The sequence below is a fragment of the Cyprinus carpio genome, chromosome A20 (assembly GCF_018340385.1).
Source record: "Cyprinus carpio isolate SPL01 chromosome A20, ASM1834038v1, whole genome shotgun sequence".
In the NCBI taxonomy this organism is placed as follows: domain Eukaryota; kingdom Metazoa; phylum Chordata; class Actinopteri; order Cypriniformes; family Cyprinidae; genus Cyprinus; species Cyprinus carpio.
The window spans coordinates 24,499,922-24,520,502 of NC_056591.1; the positions used below are offsets into that span (position 1 = coordinate 24,499,922).

At 36.3% G+C, this 20,581-nt stretch overlaps 2 protein-coding genes across 3 annotated transcripts in view; both read left to right on the forward strand.

Annotated features, from left to right (window-relative positions):
• Positions 1 to 443: 443 nt before the first annotated feature.
• On the forward strand, positions 444 to 8,348 carry LOC109074254 (tribbles homolog 2-like). The gene is made up of 3 exons (XM_019090310.2): positions 444 to 1,599; positions 2,297 to 2,589; positions 6,365 to 8,348. The coding sequence occupies exons 1-3, from the start codon at positions 1,330 to 1,332 to the stop codon at positions 6,837 to 6,839; spliced, it is 1,038 nt and encodes a 345-aa protein (XP_018945855.1). The 5' UTR covers positions 444 to 1,329; the 3' UTR covers positions 6,840 to 8,348.
• A 10,351-nt stretch (positions 8,349 to 18,699) lies between these two features.
• The window catches only part of LOC109045049 (kelch-like protein 29), a 227,602-nt gene continuing 225,720 nt past the window's right edge, over positions 18,700 to 20,581 (forward strand). For both annotated transcript variants that reach the window (XM_042778221.1, XM_042778223.1), the window contains exon 1: positions 18,700 to 18,952. The gene's annotated coding sequence lies outside the window, so the exon portion shown is untranslated. The remainder of the gene's footprint in view (positions 18,953 to 20,581) is intronic.

A 20,581-nucleotide genomic window follows, 5' to 3' on the forward strand; every position in this document is an offset into this window, starting at 1 on the left:
TCGCGAATACGAATCCCGTGAGCATGTAACCATAGCAACCGATAGTTGCTTTAGCTTTCTTTAGAATTTTGTACAAAGTACTAAATTTACACGTCACTAATATTTAAGAACATTTTGTTTAAAATGTGTTATGTTTAAACGTCTTTAAGATAAATACGCGAGATCAACCCTCATTTGAAAATAATGACAGAAATGTGTATACACATATATTATGTGTATGTATATATATATCTGTATTTTGTTGTCTCTATGGACCTATGTGTCTTGAATAAAAGTTGATTGACACACACACATATGGGAATGTATTTAATCAAAGTTTGATGTCATTTTTGCTTCAGTGCACAAACCAACTGACATTTAATCCTAACACACACTTCCCCCTCTAGAATTCACCGTGCAGACAGATAATTTAAGGTGCTTCAATTAAATTCCAAGGACAAGTATTATCTCACATGACTGCATGGATGGCTTGCTTGCAAGACTGTGGATGTGTCAGCATCTAGCGAGCGGCCAATGGGAGGCCGCTTTGCCCGTGACGTCAGGGGGGCCGGTCGTGCGCGTGGAGAGCTCCAGTCAGTCCCGCGAGCGCAGTCAGTCAGTCAGCCCGCTCGCGTGTGCAGCTGACCCCGCGCGTTCAATGGACTAGATTCACAGCCACGTAAGTAAGTAGAAGAAGATGATGATAATGCTGTCTTGTTGCTGAAACAAGGGATAGGCCCGGGGAGAACGTCCGCCGTCCCCTCTTGCCTTTGTCCAAATCAGATCCAAGCGCCGGAGATCGTCGGAGTTTGGTTGCTCGCATCGACTTCCCAGGCGTAACAAAAGGCGGATCGCGACCTGGAGGAAATTTTTCCTAGCCATATTTGGTAGATGCATGGACAGGCTTCGCGTGGAGACCCGCGTAAATGAAAACGGAGCGCCCTCTCAGGATATTTAAACCCAGCTTGCACCTTTCACTTTTAATTTAATGCAAAAAAAAAAAATCTTTACCTGCTGCGCTGCATCGACCCTGACGTCACACCTTTAGATTATACCGCGCCGATTCTTGCATTTTTTGGCTCTTGTAACCAAACCGTGGTGTTCTTTTAGGGTACAGTGAGCTTAGAGGTCACAATTCGTGCATGCACGTCATTGCATGTGTGCTCAAATGACGCCAGATTGTCATTGCAATTAACGCAAACGCATAAGATCATCATTACAGTCGAGGGGAATCGCCGCTGCCTTCATGCACAGTGTTAAATAGAGGACATCTGTCTGTCATTTTATTCCACCCCCCTCCTGTAAGACCGTCTGAACCCTCCTGATCTGGACGAACCTCCTCTTATACTCATGAACATACAGCGATCCAGTCCCATTAACATTTCGCGTTATGGGAGATCGAGGCACAAAACACACGACTTTGAGGAGCTATCTTGTCTAAGGACTACAGAATCCAACCAGAGTTTCAGTCCCAATTTAGGATCTCCCAGCCCTCCTGAGACCCCTGACTCCACTTACTGCATCTCTTGCATTGGCAATTACCTTTTGTTGGAGCCTATTGAGGGAGACCACGTTTTCAGAGCCACCCACCTGCACAGTGGGGAAGAGCTCGTGTGCAAGGTAAGAAGCACACACGTATGCGTGTCATTTTGTAACGGAACACTCATGCAATTGAGTCAGCTATAGATGGCGATGTATGCAAGACATGCATCTGGTTTACTGCATTCATTAGTAAGGTGCCTTTTGTTGCATTTTCAAATGAATGGCCTTTCTTTTGTGATTCATTAACAGTGTCATCAAGTGATGAGTTATAGTCACGTGCAAAAAAACCATGAGGGAATACCCCTGAAGAGTGTGTGTGTGTCTGTGTGTATGTGTGTGTGAATGCATGCTTGCATACAGCCATGTATTCATGCGTGCAAGGCCACATGACTTTGAAACATAAGACACTCTGAATGGGCTGACATGGGCAGAGAGCCATTAGTAAGAACCTCTTATCTTCTGATGAGAGAGCTGCCTCCGATGTCCACCGCTGTCGTGTTATATTTAGCCTGTCTCTCTCCTTTAGGTGTCTGTTACTAAGCAACATAAAAATTCAGTGTATGTTTTGGGGACTCGGAAATGCAGCAGAGGTGTAATGCCTTTCGACCCTGCGTTGCATGGATTTCCATTCTTTTGTTTCAGAATTAGGCATTCCAGTGCTTTTTTCTTTGTGGTGGGGGGAGTGGGTTTGGGCTAATACTTTTGCACTCCACCTGGGATGTTGGGAAATCGATGACAGCTTCTAACTGAATTAAAAATGCTCTCTCTCCTCCAGGTGTTTGATATCAGTCGATACCAAGAGTCCTTGGCTGCTTACTTTGTGCTGGGCACCCATGAGCATATTAACCAGATAGTGGAGATTCTTCTGGGGGATACGCGAGCGTACGTGTTCTTCGAGAGCAGCCATGGCGACATGCACTCTTTCGTCCGTACTTGCAAAAAGCTGCGAGAGGAAGAGGCTGCCAGACTTTTCCATCAGATAGCATCAGCTGTGGCGCACTGCCACGACAACGGCCTGGTCCTCAGAGACCTCAAGCTGAGGAAGTTCGTCTTTAAGAACGAGGACAGGTAAAGAAGCCACTAGTAAGGTTGTTGGGTTCAAACAAAAAATACACGATTTTTAAAGAAAGGTTTGTTTTGCATGGACGGCACATTTTTCATATACCAGTGATTGTAAATATCAAGGTATATTACTAATGTATTTCTTATTGAAACAAACATTATTGAAGGGGCTGTAGCTTATAGTTGCTATTGTGGTCCATGATTTGCTATTTGCTGTTGTCATATGATGTCGTTGTTCCATACCATGGTATTCCTTTAAAGTACTGTGGTTTTACCATCTCATACTGTCAGTGTAACATGGTGCCACCACAGTTCTGTTTTGTATCTAGTTGTATAATGTATTATTGACCATCTGATATGCTTCAGGTCTTTAGTAATTTACCCATATAGACCATTAAGTTGCAATATTAAGCTAATGTGTATGCATTTACAATAATAAGCTATATATAATTATTATATATAATATAAGAATTTAGTATGCTGTTCAGGGTGTTGTGTTCTCAGATGATAAATTAAAGTCATAGTAAAGTTTTTTGTATTTTAGTAACAAAGTTTACATATTGGTACTTTACCTGTTGTGGCTTATCCTTGTTCTGTACACAAAATATATATGGACACAGTCGAAAAAGTGCCATCAGAGAAGTGAAAATTAAACCTCACTGTTTCAGTCAATAATTTCATCCAAAACTAAAAATTAGGGATGCACGATAAATATCGGCACGATATTTAATGTGCATCTCGTCAGTTAAAGCGGTTCTGTAATCAGCGGTAAATCTCTACACGTACATGCTTTCACGTGGAGCAGCATTTACTACACAGAGCCGTTGTTCACTGACAAGCTGCGCAAAACCACGATCATATTTTGCACATGGTTTGCGCAGCTGAACAAGGGCTCTGTGTAGTAAATGCTGCTCCACGTGAAAGCATGTACGTGTAGAGATTTACCGCTGATTACAGAACCGGCTTTACTGACGAGATGCACATTAATATCATGCCGATATTTATCGTGCATCCCTACTAAAAATATATTTTTATTTGCTTTTGCATCTGAATATTTTTGGTTGCTGAAATTTCAGTGCATCACTAATTTGTATTTTAGTCATACATTGTTTCTTTGTATTCTGTCATGCTCCGCCTCCGAAATATCTTTCCATTTTGGCTGACTTCAACAAGCCCTCAATATTTTCAACCTGACCCCTCCAATCTAATTCCAATGGAAAACATGAAGTCCCGAAACCTATTTTGTTTTTCTATTTTGCAAATCCTGTTTCACTCCGAAAGCAGTCATGCTGTTGAAGTAAAAAGGGGTTTGAATGGCATTGCATGTTGAGTTTTTAAAAAATTTGCCTGCCCTTATGTTTGGCAGTAAAATTAGTCTGAAATAATCCCAAGCGTGCGTTATGAATCCGGGTGGCCTTCCCGTTTAAGCTAAATGGCAGTTGCCCCACTGGCCAAATGAGTCAGCTCAGCTAGATTCCCTCTGGCTCGCTCGATGGAAATGGAGAATGTTGCCCGGTGCTTTAAATGTGAGCTTGGTGACCTTACTGTTCCCATGCTCTGTGGTCTGATGCGTCAGCCGTCCACCTTTCAGTGAGTGATTGCAGACAAGCGCAAGTAAACTTGGCCAAGGGTGGTGAGTATTACCCTGGCCAGAAATCAAACACCAAGGGCGCACCAAGATTGGAACCAGAAAGGAAAGTGAGCCAGACAGAACTGCATTCCTCAGCGTAGAGGGTTCCTGACCTGGTTATGTCATAAAGGACGCTCGTGACATTCTACTGTCGCACACTAGAGACCACAGTGCAGTTCGTCTGGAATCGCTCCCTAATGTACTAGTGTGTGCATCCACGTGTCCTCCTCCTCATGTGGGCCGGTGTTCTCTTGACCCGGTGTAACTCAGCTGCGTCGTGGAGCTGTGACTCACATATGCTGCATGTCATTAAGAGAATATTTCAAGCATGCCGTGTTCTCTTTGCACAGAGGTGCATGGAAAGGGGTCACAAGTTCAGGTCAGAGCAGAGGCAACCTGTTCATTTCTGACCTTCAGGTAATTTAGACGCCCTGCAACCTTTCCACGCAGCAGGAGACCGCTTGTCGTGAAAAATAATATGACTATTTTGAGCTCGGAGGATTGGATGTTTTGCTGAGACTCAGTGGGCGTACGGTTTCATTCGGATGGTTTCTGATTCAGAATCTGAGTCACGAGGCAGCTTGCAGAAGACCTCAAAGATGTTTTCATTGCATATGTTGTTTTTTATTTTTTGTCTTTGTAACTTGGGCTGCACAATTATAGTTAATCTCAGAGTTTTACAGCTTTTTTATAAATAAGCAGGGATGCTAATTGTGTAGTTTAAAAACACTGTAAGCACACAAAGGGACTTGCATAACTGAACAGTAAAATTAAATGTTTTAAAAAAAAGTCTGTTATTCTGACACAGGCTGCATTTATTAGTAAAAAAAATGTTATCTAAACTGTAATATCTTTTAAAATGTAATTTATTTGTGTGATGCAAAGCTGAATTTTCAGCATCATTACTCCAGTCTTCAGTGTCACATGATCCTTCAGAAATCGTTCTAATATGCTGATTTTCTGCTCAAGAAACATTTCTTATCAATGTTATGTTAAAACAGTTGTGCTGCTTAATATTTTTGTGGAAACAATGATACAGAGATTTCAAAAGAACAGCATTTATTTGAAATAGAAATCTTTTGTAACATTATTTATGTCTTTACTGTCATATTTTATCAATTTAATGCATCCTTGCTGAATTAAAGTATTCATTTAATTCATATATATGTCAATAATATGTATCACACAGTATAGTATCTGAATATAGTATACATTTCTCAGTATTTTACTAATTATCACTTTTTAAGTTTATGATGCAAATGAATCATTGAACCATAGTTATGAATCTGATTCATGAACATGATTCGAACTTACCCTGTTTTTGCATCAAAGACATTATTAAAAACGTCTTGATGCTCTCATATTTGCAAGACAAGAAAAACTACTAAATTAGTCTGACATGCTTTTTAGAAAAAGTCCCCCCCCCCAAAAAAAAGCACCTTTAAAGTATCAGAATGTGCTTTATTTTACATTAGCAACAGAATCATTGCGGATATACTGTGAATAGATAGCAGATTGTTTGTCGTCATCCGTATGTTTCATGTTTTGCATTAGTGTGCAAATGACAAGATTACAGTGGAAAAACTAGGATCACAGGGAATAGTGATGGTTTGAAGAATTCCATCTTTGGTGTGGCATTATTCCTGCTTTTTATAATACGCAGAATGAATTCCAGATTTCCCTCTGGATTAAACTGGCAGGAATGTCCCGAGGCTATCTTTATATTGCTTTTTTATGCAAGGGATTTACCGTCCAGTACATAGAGGATATTTATGCTTTACTGTCAAAAAACGTCAATAGAACAGGAAAATATGATTTGAAAGGGTTCTTTATTATTATTTTGGAGTGGATTTACAGATTTGTACACATTAATTTCTCTTAAATTGATTGTCTCAAATTGTTTTTGGATGATATTTTTGAATGATCTTGAAAGCCAGCACAACTGAAAGTTTGCTTCAGTTTGTTTATTTCACATCTTATTTTAACGCAACATTTTCAGTTGTTAAGTCTGTTTTATAACCTAATTTTGGAAACCAACTAACCAGACTTTTCATGTATTTTGTATGTTCATAAATTTTTTAATTTGTGTGTCAAAGATCATAAATAATGTCTTCAAATATGTAATTTTCAATATTATTCTGTCTTTCCCAGGAGCCTTGTGAAGTTGGAGAGTTTGGAGGATACGTACCTCCTAGAAGGAGGTGATGATTCGCTCTCGGACAAACACGGCTGTCCAGCCTACGTCAGCCCAGAAATCCTCAACGCAAATGGCAGCTATTCGGGTAAGGCGGCAGACGTGTGGAGCTTAGGCGTGATGCTCTACACCATCCTGGTGGGCCGTTACCCGTTCCACGACGTGGAGCCCAGCTCGCTGTTCAGCAAGATCCGCCGCGGCCAGTTCAGCATCCCCGAGACGCTAACACCCAAGGCGCGATGCCTCATCCGTAGCATCCTGCGGCGAGAACCCGCCGAACGCCTCACCTCCCGAGAGATCCTGGACCATCCCTGGTTCTCGGCCTCCGGCAGTTTGGCGGCCGCCGCCAGCCACGGAAGAGGCGAGCGAGAGTTGGACCAAATGGTGCCGGAGGCCAACATGGAAGAAGAACTAGAACAGTTCTTCAGCTGAGAACAAACTCGTCAGATGTTATGCCACGTCCTTTTAGATTATCAGAAAACAAGAAATGCACTCATTACAAACGGTGTCTTATCGTTATTTCTCATTCCGTGAAGAGACATGGACGGTTCTGGCTTGGGAGAAAAGGACTTCTCCCTGAGCTAGGACTTGTGGACGAAGCGCGTTGAGTGATGTAGCAAGACTTACTTAGGTTTTTCCTTGATTTCTGTTCGTTTTTGTCTTCGTTTTACGTGGTGCTCACGAGGCGTACGAGTCACAGTAAGCTACAAACATGCATTACAGCACAGGAGAACGCAGACTAAACTGCTAAACCTCTCCTGTGTCCAGCTCTGATTTCTCCAAGTTGTTGACCGTGTCTCAGTTTCTGCTTTTCCTTGAATGCAAATTGTTGGTTGCGTCTCAATCTGATCCTCGGTTTATTTTAAGTTTAGCTTTTCAACAGCCCTCGAGGTCAATACTGCGATGACCATGTCGTTTTTTTGTTTCTGATTCAATACGGCTGCATTAATAACGATTTGTGTTACATTAAGCTGTTCCTTTTACTATTATTGCTGCTTTTTTCACTCTAACCATAACTGAAACTTTCTCCGTAATTCTTCAGAAAATAAAAAACGTCAAGCACTTGACTCGCCTAGGCTTGGAGATCCTGTCTGGACTATTTAACTTTTAGTTGTTTTTCTTTTGCTGGAGCAAAATGTTTCTTTTTTTATTTTATTTATAAGGTAACTCCTACTATATTTAAAAAGAAATACATGCAGGGTTTTTATTTTCGTTTTTCTTAACCGCCAGTTTTCACAAATAATGTAGGCAATACGTTTGACACAGGACAAGTTTGACTTTTTGTTTTAAACTTTGTCCCAAGTTGGAAGGCCACGATTTAACGTCAGTGCCAGTAATCGCGCACCCCAAACGCACGCTGACCATATTCCTTTTTTTTTTTTTTTTTTGCATTTGACTCCATAAATATTAGATAATATTTCTACGACTACAGCGTCTCGAGTACCTCATGTTAACTCTTCTGCCTGCATAGGTCTGTGAAATGATCATGTTTTGAATGGGTACATGTAGACATGTTTCGTCGTATATCAATGTTACTTGAAATAGTGATTTATATCTAGTCAATGGCATGTGCCCTTTGAATGCTTTAGCCTGCCTAGCAAGAGGGGAGTTCATTTTTTCCTTTTTGTTTTCTTAAAGAAGAATCTTACGAAGGATTTACTAGGAGTCCAGTTTCTCTGTTTTTCTTTTCTTTTCATTCTTTTCTTTTCTCCTTCCTCTGGTCATTGTGCTTTCACTTGTTTATTAGAAGGAACTTGCCTACCTAAGTTGGTGCTAATTTTGAAGGATGTTTTTCTTTTTTGTTCGTTCATTTTCTTCCTCATGTTTTCAAGGGGAGGGGGGAATGCATGGTGGGATATCTGCCTCAGATGCTCTGATTGTAATGTAACAGATTTTTGGTGTTTTGTCCAGATTTATTCAGTAAATAAATAGTGAACTGCACACTGAATGCTGCATCTTTTTATACAGTCCTTTAAGCACGTAAACAAACAAATTAAAGCAATGAACTTATAATTGCATATTTATGTTATAGTATGAATAAAAGTGTGATATGTATAAAATTATGTAAACATTTTCATTATTTAAATGAACACATTTTTCAAACAGTTCACTCAAAATATTTAACAAAAGATTAATTTAGTTTTAGGATTTTTTTTTTAATTTATTTAATTTTTTTTAAGTATTCACAAATGCTCTTATTTAATGTTGCTAAACTAGGGGCATTAAATAAGGGTAATTGTGGGAAAAAAAACTGAATTAAATTTTTTTTAAATCATACATTTTTTTCAAAATCATCAGTCAAGTTTACAGTTGACACCAGATGAAAGTTTGTGTGTGTATAATTCTTTAATTCTTTATTATCTTACATTTTAATACATTTTAATATTTTTTATATATATATATATATATATATATATATATATATATATATATAATATGAGTCATATTAGACTGTCACGACTCATATTTAGGCCCTTTTTATACCCATTGGTGTTCATGGTTTATGTCCTCTCTCTAGTTTAAATTATTTAATGCCTTTGATCTTCTGGACATTAAGGCTTGTGATAATTCTCATGCAGACATCACTCTCTGACTTCATAATATAAAGCATTTTCCCTCTGCAGATTGGTTGATTTCACTGCTTGTCTGCCACTAAATCTGACTAAAGCCTTCTGGGGAATAATCCATCAAATACAGATTAATGTCTTGTGCATTGGGCCCATTTTCTATGATCTGCAGCTGAAGGCTTGATCTGACCCTGCAGCCTCGGTGTCCTGTGCAGTCAGGCCATAAAACACACACAACCTTCATTTAACGCTTGTGGACCAGACACTGATGGTCCAACCAAACCAACTAAAACACTGCCTGTCAAATAATGCAGAAGGTTTGTTCAGAAGTTCACATTATAAGTACATTTTATATTAAACTATACTCTATGAGCCAATGTGCAATATAAAAAGCTGTTGATATTTCATACTCAGCCCCTCTAAATACATATGCAAATGCATTCTTGTACAAACACACCTCTACACTTCCAGAAAAGGGTGTTTTTAACGTGGGCAGTAGCCACGCTGTGCTGAAAATAGATCAGTGCATTTGTTGTGCCAGATGTGCACTTGGCCCAAGGCATGCAGCTCCTCAACTTTTAGGCATGCACTTCTGGTTTTATTCACTTGTGCATGCATGACCTTGCAGCTGCTTAAACTGTCTTGAAGTGCATGTGGTCATTTAGAAGCACCTTTCAAGTTTGATTCAAGTTATAAGATTAGTTGCAACTTGTATGTGCATTACAGTGAAAAGTTATAGGAGTTTATTGTTTTTATTTCAGTATACTTTAAGTATTTGTTTTCCCTGTAGATTTATTTATTTTTAAGTTTTATGGAAGTTAAAGGATTATTTGCATGTTTTTACTACCCCTGGGGCTCATTACTCAGACCCCATTTAATAAAGCAATCTACAGTTACTCTAATTAGCATTCACATCTGATAAGTGCAGGCAATGGTTGCGCGTGCAAATCCATACAAAACACCACAGTGTGTTCATAAATAATATTTCTGGAGATAATCTTCTCTAATCACTGCTGAGACCAAATTGAATATCACACTGTGTAAGACACCATTAGGTTGACAGTTACTGCCCATTGTGCTCCTTTTAATTTGGCCCTGCACCACAGTGTGGAAGTAATGGCTTTCAGTGGAGCGATAATCACCTATCAACATTGTTCATCTTACGCCCCCTGGTGGACAAATGAGAATTGTGTCCCATTTTCTACAAATTAATCCCTTACATCCCATCCAAAAAACATTGTACAAGCATGAATGTTCTCCACAGGTGATATTGCTTTTTCTTTTCTTTTTTGTATTTATTTAGTGCAAATTTGACTTGCAGCACTGTAACCTGTTCACAGTCTAGTCCTCTTTAATGTGTGTTATATGCGTATTATACTGTTTTGTATCTGTTGTCATTCAGGTTGTGTAGTTAACCTCTCAATGCAGACATCTGGAAGAACAGGCACAGAGCGTTTAGACTGTAATAAAACTGATTAAAAAATGCCATTCCTCCTTAGGGAACGGTGCTTATTTTATTTGAAAAGGTTACTGCTGAATAAAGAAAATGTATGGTTCTTCCTCAGAGTGTCGCTCCCTTAAGTTTGATCATCTGAAACATCACATCATTATTTTTAAAGGTGTAAACATATTCATATTCAGATCCTGCATTTTATCAGGAAACTCTTAACACACTGGGAAATTTTATTTTTATTTAGTTTTTATTTTATTTCATTGAAAGCAAAACTTATTTTATAGATTTTTAGAAGCTGAATGGAAACACAAATATTTAGATTGTAAAAGCAACCATTAAATTACATTAGATAAAGAAAAACATTTAAAAAAAAATGTATTCATGAAAACATGAGACTATTTAATAATACATAATGTAAACACACAAATAATAAAAGTTCAATATTAAGAACATGTTGGCTAATACAGAAAGCAGGGGTATGTAAAGAAGTTGGAAACCAGGGGTATGTAAAGACAATACACAAACAAAAATAAAAACATTTACTGGAAAAGTAAAATGTGAATTATATTATATAATTAAAATTCTAAAACTAGGCTATGTATAAAATAAAATGTATTTCGTTTTTACTAAAAATTTGCATAATTGCTTCTACATAATGCAGAAGCTGTAAATAAGTGGTTTATAAAAGACAAAAAAAAAAAAGAAGAAGAAGATTTTATTGATGTATTTATGAAAATGTTTACATTTACATTGTTGGTTTGAAGCACACTAGGCCTGAACACCATTCAGAATGCAACTGACAATAACGTGTGAATACAAGCCTACAGAGAAAGCGAGTGCTTGAGCTCAGCACTTTATGATATTGGTAGAAATCAGAGGAATGAAGAAGCCAGCAGGGCTCGACGTATCGATGGGATGCTGTTGATTTTTCAGGGCAGTTGGAGGCTGCAGCTGCTCCGTGTTTATTTCTCTTTTCCTGCCTCATTCCAAGACAGAAGCTGCTCAAACCAACTCTAGGAAACAGGCCAGAGCTAACATTTCATTTAGTGCGTTTTCCCCCCTCTGCGTGTTTTGATATCCTTAACAAAGCCTGCGTGGATTTGCCAGTATGCTGCAGCTTACATCTGGCTTACGGCCTTTTCATTATCCCGCATGTCAATAAACAGGAGTTCCTCCTCGGAAAGGGAGCAGAAGAGTTTGACAGTGCAGCTACTGTAACCGCAATGACCAATCAGAGTGAAGTCACCTGGGCCAGCATTGCTAATTGCAGGCTATACTGTGTATTAGCATCCCAGCGGAGTCAGGAATTTGTGTACTAACTCGACCCAATCCAAACACCGCGAACAGACTCTTACTGTTGCTCCCCTGAGGTCGTGGCCACTCAGTACAGGGACGCTGACACCCAGAGCTAGTTTACTGTGATCATAAACCTCACATGATCTGCTGAGCCGCTGGATTATTAACTCACTTGATTGGTTATTGTGTTGCTGGTTAATCCAGATCTAATAGGTTTCATCCAAGAGGAGTCATGCATGCATGTGTTGTTTACAGTAAATCATTTAAGTGGGCTTTACCTTTTTTACTTGCAGTAGATTAAAGGGGTCATATGATGCGATTTCAGATTTTCCTTTCTCTTTGGAGTGTTACAAGCTCTTGGTGAATAAAAAAGATCTGTGAAGCTGCAAAGAGATATTCTTTATAAAAGTTGAGACTCATCCACGCCCTCCTGAAACGGCTCGTTCTAACACGCCCCCACATATCTACATGTGGGAAGATTTGCATAACGCCGCCCAGATGTTCACACAAAGAAAGAAGGCCTACCTTTTATTCTCGTTGTAGTATTGTTGTTGCCGCCTCTATATCGTATAGACGCTGTGTGTTTCACTGTGAAAGTGAAACTACTTTGTTTGGCCTTCCAAAAGAGGACGAAATCCGCTTCGTCATGCCTGGAGCTGGTCGCGCTGGATAGCTGGCCAATCACAGCACACCTCACTTTTCAGAGAGATGAGCCTTGTGAAAATTGACACGTTTCAGAAGGCGGGCATAGAGGAGAAACAATAATGTACAGTATGTGGAAAATCATATTTTTGATCATATAAATGCAGATTTGATGAGCATTTGAGACTTCATCAAAAATAAAAAAATAAAAACATGAAAACAATTCCAAACTTTTATATTAGTGAAAGTAAAAAAAGGTGAATTAATTACATAAACTCTTACAGTATATAAAGTAAATTTATATATATATATATATATATATATATATATATATATATATATATATATATATATATATATATATCTTATATATATTATTATTATTATTATTATATTATTAATTGTCATTCTGTGGCACACTGTTATTTAGTATTGACCAATAGATGGCGCACTCACATACTAATTAAGAGTGGTCTATATGTATTTTAAGAGATAAAAGACCTTTTACCATGGTAACTGCTGATTTTACCTCAGTTATGTTAAACTTCAATAAACCAATGGTGAACAGGTTTTAGCCAGCACTGTCAAAAAAAAAAAAAAAAAAAAAAAACATTCTGAAAGCTTTTCAGAAATGAATGTTAATAAAGGAAGGACTGAAGACAAACATTTGTAATGAAAAATAAAAATCTTATAGAAGCTAAAAAAAAAAAACTGGTATCCAAGAGGGCAGCTGAAATGGAAATAAAAACAAAAATGAAATATTTTCAATATCTTTTATCATTATTTTTTATGCTTTGCCATCCATTTTTTTTTGAAAAGCAATAAAAAGTTCTTTCTCTCTTCATAAAAGCAGTTTTTTCTGAAATACCCATATTAGTACATCATATTATTTCTCTCTTCATAAAAGCAGTTTTTTCTGAAATTAAATAATATTTATATATTTTATGTAATTTTTTTTTAAGAATAATTTGCATGCATTTTGCCAGTGGTGTGTGTGTGTGTGTGTGTGTGTGTGTGTGTGTGTGTGTGTGTGTGTGTGTGTGTGTGTGTGTGTGTGTGTGTGTGTGTGTGCACTAATATTTATCTAGATAATTTCTGCAATCAAAACTCAGAGGTCTTAGGATGTGCTCAAAGTATTTAACAAGTTCATCCAGGAGCAATTGATCTGACCTGCTTTACACATTTATTAATCATTAAAAAAGCTGTCTCATTTGTTTCTTTTTTGCTGTTTTTCAGAGGAGAAACATCTGAGACTAAGAGCAACCCCTGAGAAATGTGTTGAGTTTCACCACTGGCAGAAAAGGCGATTGCTAGCTTCTTCATTCATCATCATCGAATTGTTTGTCAGTTGTGCTGGTGGTTTTGATTTCACACGTGTCACGGTCGGCAAACAGGCCTGCTCAAGCCACATGACAGTACTGGAGTGAGTGAGTGTGTGTATGCGCAGGTGTGTATCTTTTTTGTCAATACACAATTATCCTCCCTGTTGCACTTCCTCTAAATGGGAAATGCTGAAAATAGCAAACAGGAAGCATTGTCTCCTAATTGCAGCTAACAGTAGTCACTTGCCGTATTGATCACACATTAGATGCGGACTTCAGCAGGGAGGTTGTGTGGAGTGGATTAAGGGTTGTCTATTCCATTCTTAAAGCCTCAACAAAAGCCTCCAATTAATGTCTCTGCACACAAGGGTTTTGCTGGAATGATTAAGGACCACTCTTCATCGTGGTGGTGGTCGCGTTATGTGTGAAGTGTTCTTTTTGAAATGGAGAATGTCTCAAATTGAGGTTTAGGATGTCCTTGTTCAGCCTCTTATGTTATACTGTTATAACATTAATGAGCGCAATGTGTTTTTCCACACACTGTTTTTGAAACTAAAACTCCAGGAACCAGGATGCTAATTCATCCGTCTGTAACAGTGTGAAAATAGTGTGGTGTGAAAGTAGATTTTTTGAGTGATTTTATGTTTGGATTGTTTTGTTGTGATGATGATTAGTTGGGATGTATGTTTAGAGGCACATATGCTTTGATGCAAAAGATGTTTCTTTTCAAGTTTATATTATGCTGCAGGACGTTACGAAACTTTGACATGCATAAAAAGGAGAAAATGTCAAGATACTGAAGTGCAAATGGTTGCTTTAATGGAAAAGTTTCTCTCAGAGTCTTTTCAAACTACTGAAAACTCACAATGTTTCTGTGTATGGCAGGAGGTGATGTCATTCTGGAAGGCTTGCAGTGACTCACCAAGGCTGTATTTATTTTCTATTTTAACATATTTTAAAAGGTAATTTATTTCTGTGATGCAAAGTTGAAGTTTCAGTATCATTACGCCAGTCTTCAGTGTCACATGATCCTTCAGAAATCATTCTAATATACTGATTTATTGCTCAAGAAATATTAGATTATTATCAATAATTATTATCAAACAGTTAAAAATAACATTTATCTCAAATAGAATTTTTTTTAAATTTCTAACAGTCCTTACTGTCACTAGAATAGACTGTAAGTTTAGTAAACAGAAAGTTATAATAACATAACAGCACATTACAGTAAAAAATTAAAATGATATAATAAATATAAAATTATATATATTAACTGGCAGGATTGTAATAAAGATTAATACACAAAAAATTTTAAAATATCATAATATTATTGGATGTGTATGTTATTAAAAGGTTGTTTGTTAAATTTATTCATTTATTGATTTAATAAATTATTGTTAATTTCTTTAAATAAAAACCCAAACAATAGTGTAAAATAATGTAATAAATGGAGGCAAGTTGAAGTATAACCCCAAACAAAAAGTGACTCAAAATACAAAAATAAACACTTGGCTTTACCTGTACTAGATATAAACTTGACTATGAACATTCACCAGCAGTGGATTACACACACAAAGCAAGACAAAACCCATACAACTTGTGTGCTACCGAAAAAAACATAAGAGCATATGGGTTTGGAGTAACATGAGGCTGAGTAAATAATGAACTATTCCATTAACATGAATCTGATCCTGTTTACAGATACGCTCTTTGAGTGGCGTGGGGTGAAGGACAGCAACCAAAGGTCAGACCCTGCGGTACATTAAACTAGCTGCTTGTAGATAAATAGAGTAGTTAGTGAACTAGAGTTGAACAATCCCACCATACAGGTGAGGCTTTCCCTTTGGTGACCAATTATCTGGACGGCTCTTTCCAGCCTCCATAATGGAACAGGGGCAGTCGGCAATGTAGATGCTTTTTGCATCTCTGTGTATTTCTTTTTCTGTGCACCTAATGAAAATTGAACTGTATGTGCTGAAAGCAATGGACCTTATAGAGCATTTGCAGGAAGTCCTTTGAATGCAAGAACGGCCCATCTATTTGAAGAAGATCTATTTGAAGAGATTATGAGGAATTGCTCATATGTCAACGTGAATCCCATTTAAATGTGACAGATTTCTTATTTTTGAGGGAAATAGGATATTTAACAAGAAAAAAATGTGAGATGGGACTTGATTTAATATGTCAGAAATTGATTAGATCATTTTTTTCATGTTGATGTATAAGCACTGTTTTTTTTTTTAGAAGTCTTTTATGCTCATTAAGATTGCATTTATTTTACAAAAAATGCAGTTAAAACAGTAACATTGTGACATATTGTTAGAATTTAAAATAACTGTTTTCTATTTGAATATCTTTTAAAATATTATTTATTCCTGTGTCCGAAGCTGAATTTTCAGCATCATTACTCCAGTCTGATTTCCTTCAGAAATCATTCTAATATGCTGATTGGCTAATAATGAATAAAAGTATTATTATTATTTTTTAATAATAATAATTAAAAAAACTAGTTTTACCAAGCTTTTTAATGGTAGTGTATGTAGTTATTTAAGTTTACAATTAAAAATCTAAGTAAAACAGTTTGATTTCCAAAATTTGATACCATATTTATTTCACATTAATGTATAATCAATTGAAATGTCAGTACATCATTCTGCTTTAAAAGTGCCTTAAAATACACCATTTGTCTTTTTTGGTCACTTTTACGTTAATAATTGTAAACATTTAATATTGAAAACACACTTTGCACTGTTCAAAACTGAATATGGCCATATTAAAACAGCAGAAGTAATGAAAGGAACTATTGACAGGAAAACTGCTGGTCATAGCAAAGCAGTGAATCTAAAATCATCAGTATAATTTTGTTTCAGATATTTCTTATATATTTCACTCTTCTGAACAGTTACAGATAATACAAGACATTTAATTGAAATATATGAATGTTTCATTTTTACAATGCTTTTTCATAGGCATTGACTAAATCAGGCATAACAAAGCACCGAAACAGAGTCCTGGAAATGAAGGAAATGAAGCTACACACATGACCAGCAGCAGTGACGCGTGATGTGCTGAGGCCTCCAAACTTGGAAAAACACGTTCGGGTCCAGTGCATCCCAATGAAGAGTAGTGTTGCGCTGTGGCCCTAGAGCTATTCCTCCTCAAACAGAGCTGCATATCCATAAATTGCAGGCGTGCTGTTAAGACAATGACTGCACATATGTGACAGGGAGCGAATCAGAGAACCGTTGACCTTTGACAAGCTAGTTGTGGTTTATTATTAATGAGAGCAAACCTTCAATTTTTAAACATTTGTTATGTATTATATATGTAGGATCCAATTGCCACTTCAGAGAAAAATCAGCAGATATCAGTGCAGATTCGTACCCTTGGGTTTGGACACACAGCTGAAGGTTGTGGGGGTTTGAACATGCCCTTGAGCAATGATTTCTTTGCTTTAATTGATAATGCATAGGCAACATTAACCAGGAACATACTACTGAAATTAACAATGAAAAATTAGTAATTTTCATTTAGCTGATACCTTTTAAGCTTACAGTGTTATTGATTAGAGCTTGTGGGATTCAAACCAGCAACCACCTCACGTCGCAGGTGTCATTGAAAAGATGTTTATCTTTTTATCTTTTAACACATGTTATGTGTATATAATCCATAATTAATCGTCATGCCACAACGGGGCATTGCTGTGCCAGCATCAGTAACTGGCAAATGAGAGACAAGTGCACTCAAGTGAACTGGGAGTTTGTTATTCTACCTTACAATTGTGCCTTACAATACAACATTTGTCTTTTTTGGTCACTTTTACACTAATAATTGTAAACAGTCAATATTAAAAACACATTTGCTTTGTTTATAACTGAATTTGACCGCATTAAAACAGAGAAAGGAATGAAGGGAATTACAGTAAGGAAAATGGTTGAATATGGCAAAGCTGTGAATCATCAGTATGATATAATTTAAGCGCTGATTTAAATATTTATCATATATTATACTTTTATCTAATACATGCAAACTACCGTTCAAAAGTTTGGGGTCTGTGGGATATTTGTCATGTTTTTGAAAGAAATCTCTTATGCTCAGCAAGACTGCATTAATTTGGTACAGTAAAAACAGTATTGAGATAATAATATTAATAAGATAATAATGATAATAGCAATAATAATGAAAACATTACAATTTAAAATAAATGTATTTTGTCTATTTTAATATTTTTAATTATAATAATTCATAAGAATAATACATTTTTAATAGTAATTAAATCCTGTGATGGAAAAGCTGAATTTTCAGTGTCACATGATCCTTTAGAATGTATTTTAATTGGCTGATTTGGTGCTAAAGAAACGTTGTTGTTGTTGTAATTATTATTGCTATTGTTATTGTAGGGTTAGGTTTTAATTATTATTAATTATTTTATTATTAACGTTAATATTTTTGTGGAAACCTGGATATATATATATATATATATATATATATATATATATATATATATATATATATATATATATATGGATTCTTTGAGGAATATAAAGTTTAAAAGAACAGCATTTATTTAAATAAAAATCTTTTGTAACACTACCAATTTCTTTAATGTCACTTTTGATCATTGTAATGCATCACTGCTGAATATAAGTATTTATTTCTCATAAGCAACTAAATAAACAGTAGTGTATGTAGCTATTTTGATGCTTATATTATGGATTATATTTTTATTTTACTGTGTAACTGTTTAACTTACATTAAAAATGTAATTTCATAAAACCCACATGAAATATGAGTCAAATTTTCAGTAGATTCCCCTGCATATTTTACAGAGTTTAGGTCTATTTTTAATTTATAACAAAAGCAGTTAAACATTTTTAAAGTAAAATATGACAAGGCCTCCTGTTAGATGAGTTCATTTGCTGCGCTTCCGCGTTTCGCCAGTAGGTGCCGCTGATTCTCACGCAAACGCGCTCCCGGAGCTCATGGGGCTGTAAGTGGGAGGCGCTTATGTGGAGTAAAGTCTCAGCTGGGAGAGACCGGAGCAGCATTCACTTGCGTCTCTCCGTGCGGACAGCATCTGTCAACTACCCGGACCAACTCATTACAGCGCGCGAAGAGAGAGAAACACACCTGCTACTGATGCGAGAGGCCATAGCACACTTTACAGCACCATGCGATGAAACAACCGCCAGCGCGTGAGGAACAGCGTCCACATCTGAGAAACAAGGACAGACGCCTGGCATCACTGGGCAACTCGATCTGGAGGTGAGGCTGGAGATGCTGATGATGTCGAGGATGGCAACTAACTACATTATTATTGCATGGAGCGCTATTATGTCACGTGCGCGTTCTGGTGGCAGATTGGCACATGCCAGGCGCGCGCTTTCGGTGAAGGTGTTCGCGTGCGCCGTCCTCTTTTGCTGGATGTGGGAAAAACTTCCTGCTGGGATTTAACAGCGAACGCTGGATTGGGTCACTTGGACCGCATGGAAGATGCTTTTGTCCTGGATACTTCAAATAGTTGATTTGCCGTTTGGCCTGAGACGCTGGAGATCTACCTGCATGGAGAGTTTAGTTTCCACCCTTAAGTGAACCAAAACTCCATGGTTGCTTCTCCTGAACTAAGTAGACTGCCTTTTATTGTCAATATATGTTAATTCAAATCTTAAATGCCCCAAAATGCTATCCAGTTAGACAGCTCTCTAGGTTTGGAGAAGCAACCATTGAGCACCTGGGTCAGGTGTTTGTTTACAGGAGACACTGTCGATCTTTTTTTTTTTTTATAAAAAAAAAAAAAAAAAAAAACTTTAAAACCAATGACAGATCATTTTTGTTTAATGACTTAATTGATTACTTTCACAAGCATTATTGCTGATATTTTACTAAATCGTGTTATTGTACATGTATTTTACAGTGTTCTGGGTTCATCTTTTCACTGTATTGTTTGACAGTAGAGATTTATGTTTATTTAATGTTTTTTTTTATCCTCTCTATAAGATTAACTGTAGCAACTTGATACATAATTATTTCAAATTATACATTTATTACATATTAAAACTAATATTTCATATTTTAATATTTATATTTATGTTTTTAATATTTAATAATATTTTAATGGTTTTAATTTAAATATTATTAAAGATATATTATGTATATGTTTAGATACATATTAAAAATATAACGTATAACATATATTAAAAATATCAGTTATTTAATTTATATTTAAATATCATATGTATAAAGAATAAAATATTGACTTATATATATATATATATATATATTTTCCATTTCAGTCCATATCATATGTTTTGCATTTCAATTTATATTTAAATATAAATGTAAATAAAATAGTGAATATACTTTTTTTAAAAACTGATTTAAAAAATTGACTGATATGATATGAGCTGAAATTGACTAATATATGGAGTTTTTTTTTGCATATCAGTTATTATATTTATATTTAATTATAATGTATATGTATGCAGAATAAAGTATTGACATATTTCTTTATTTATTTGTATATTTAAATATATATATATATATATATATGCGGATATATATATATATATATATATATATATATGATATATATATTTATTTATATTTATATATAGTTAAAAAGAAATTCAAAAATGACTGATTTAAACATAATTTTATTTTGCATGCCAGTCCAGGGACCCCCTTGTTGCAGACCCTTGAAAACCCTTGTATAAGAGTTTAAACTAAATTCTGCAGGAAAGTAGATCTCCAGTAGCCCTGATTTGAGTTTTTTCCCATGCATGTCCTTATTGATTGGTACAATATCATAAGGGAGTCTGATACAGTAGGGAGCTTTTGTTGAACCTGTAGGCTCTTATGCATAGAGAAACACGGTGTTTTGATTTCTTTTTTTGC

Bases quoted from the DNA above. Each gene is read 5' to 3' on its own strand.
- LOC109074254 (XM_019090310.2), top strand. From the start codon at position 1,330: ATGAACATACAGCGATCCAGTCCCATTAACATTTCGCGTTATGGGAGA. The intron at 1,600-2,296 runs GTAAGAAGCACA...TCTCTCCTCCAG, and splicing joins GGGAAGAGCTCGTGTGCAAG to GTGTTTGATATCAGTCGATA. The intron at 2,590-6,364 runs GTAAAGAAGCCA...TGTCTTTCCCAG, and splicing joins GTCTTTAAGAACGAGGACAG to GAGCCTTGTGAAGTTGGAGA.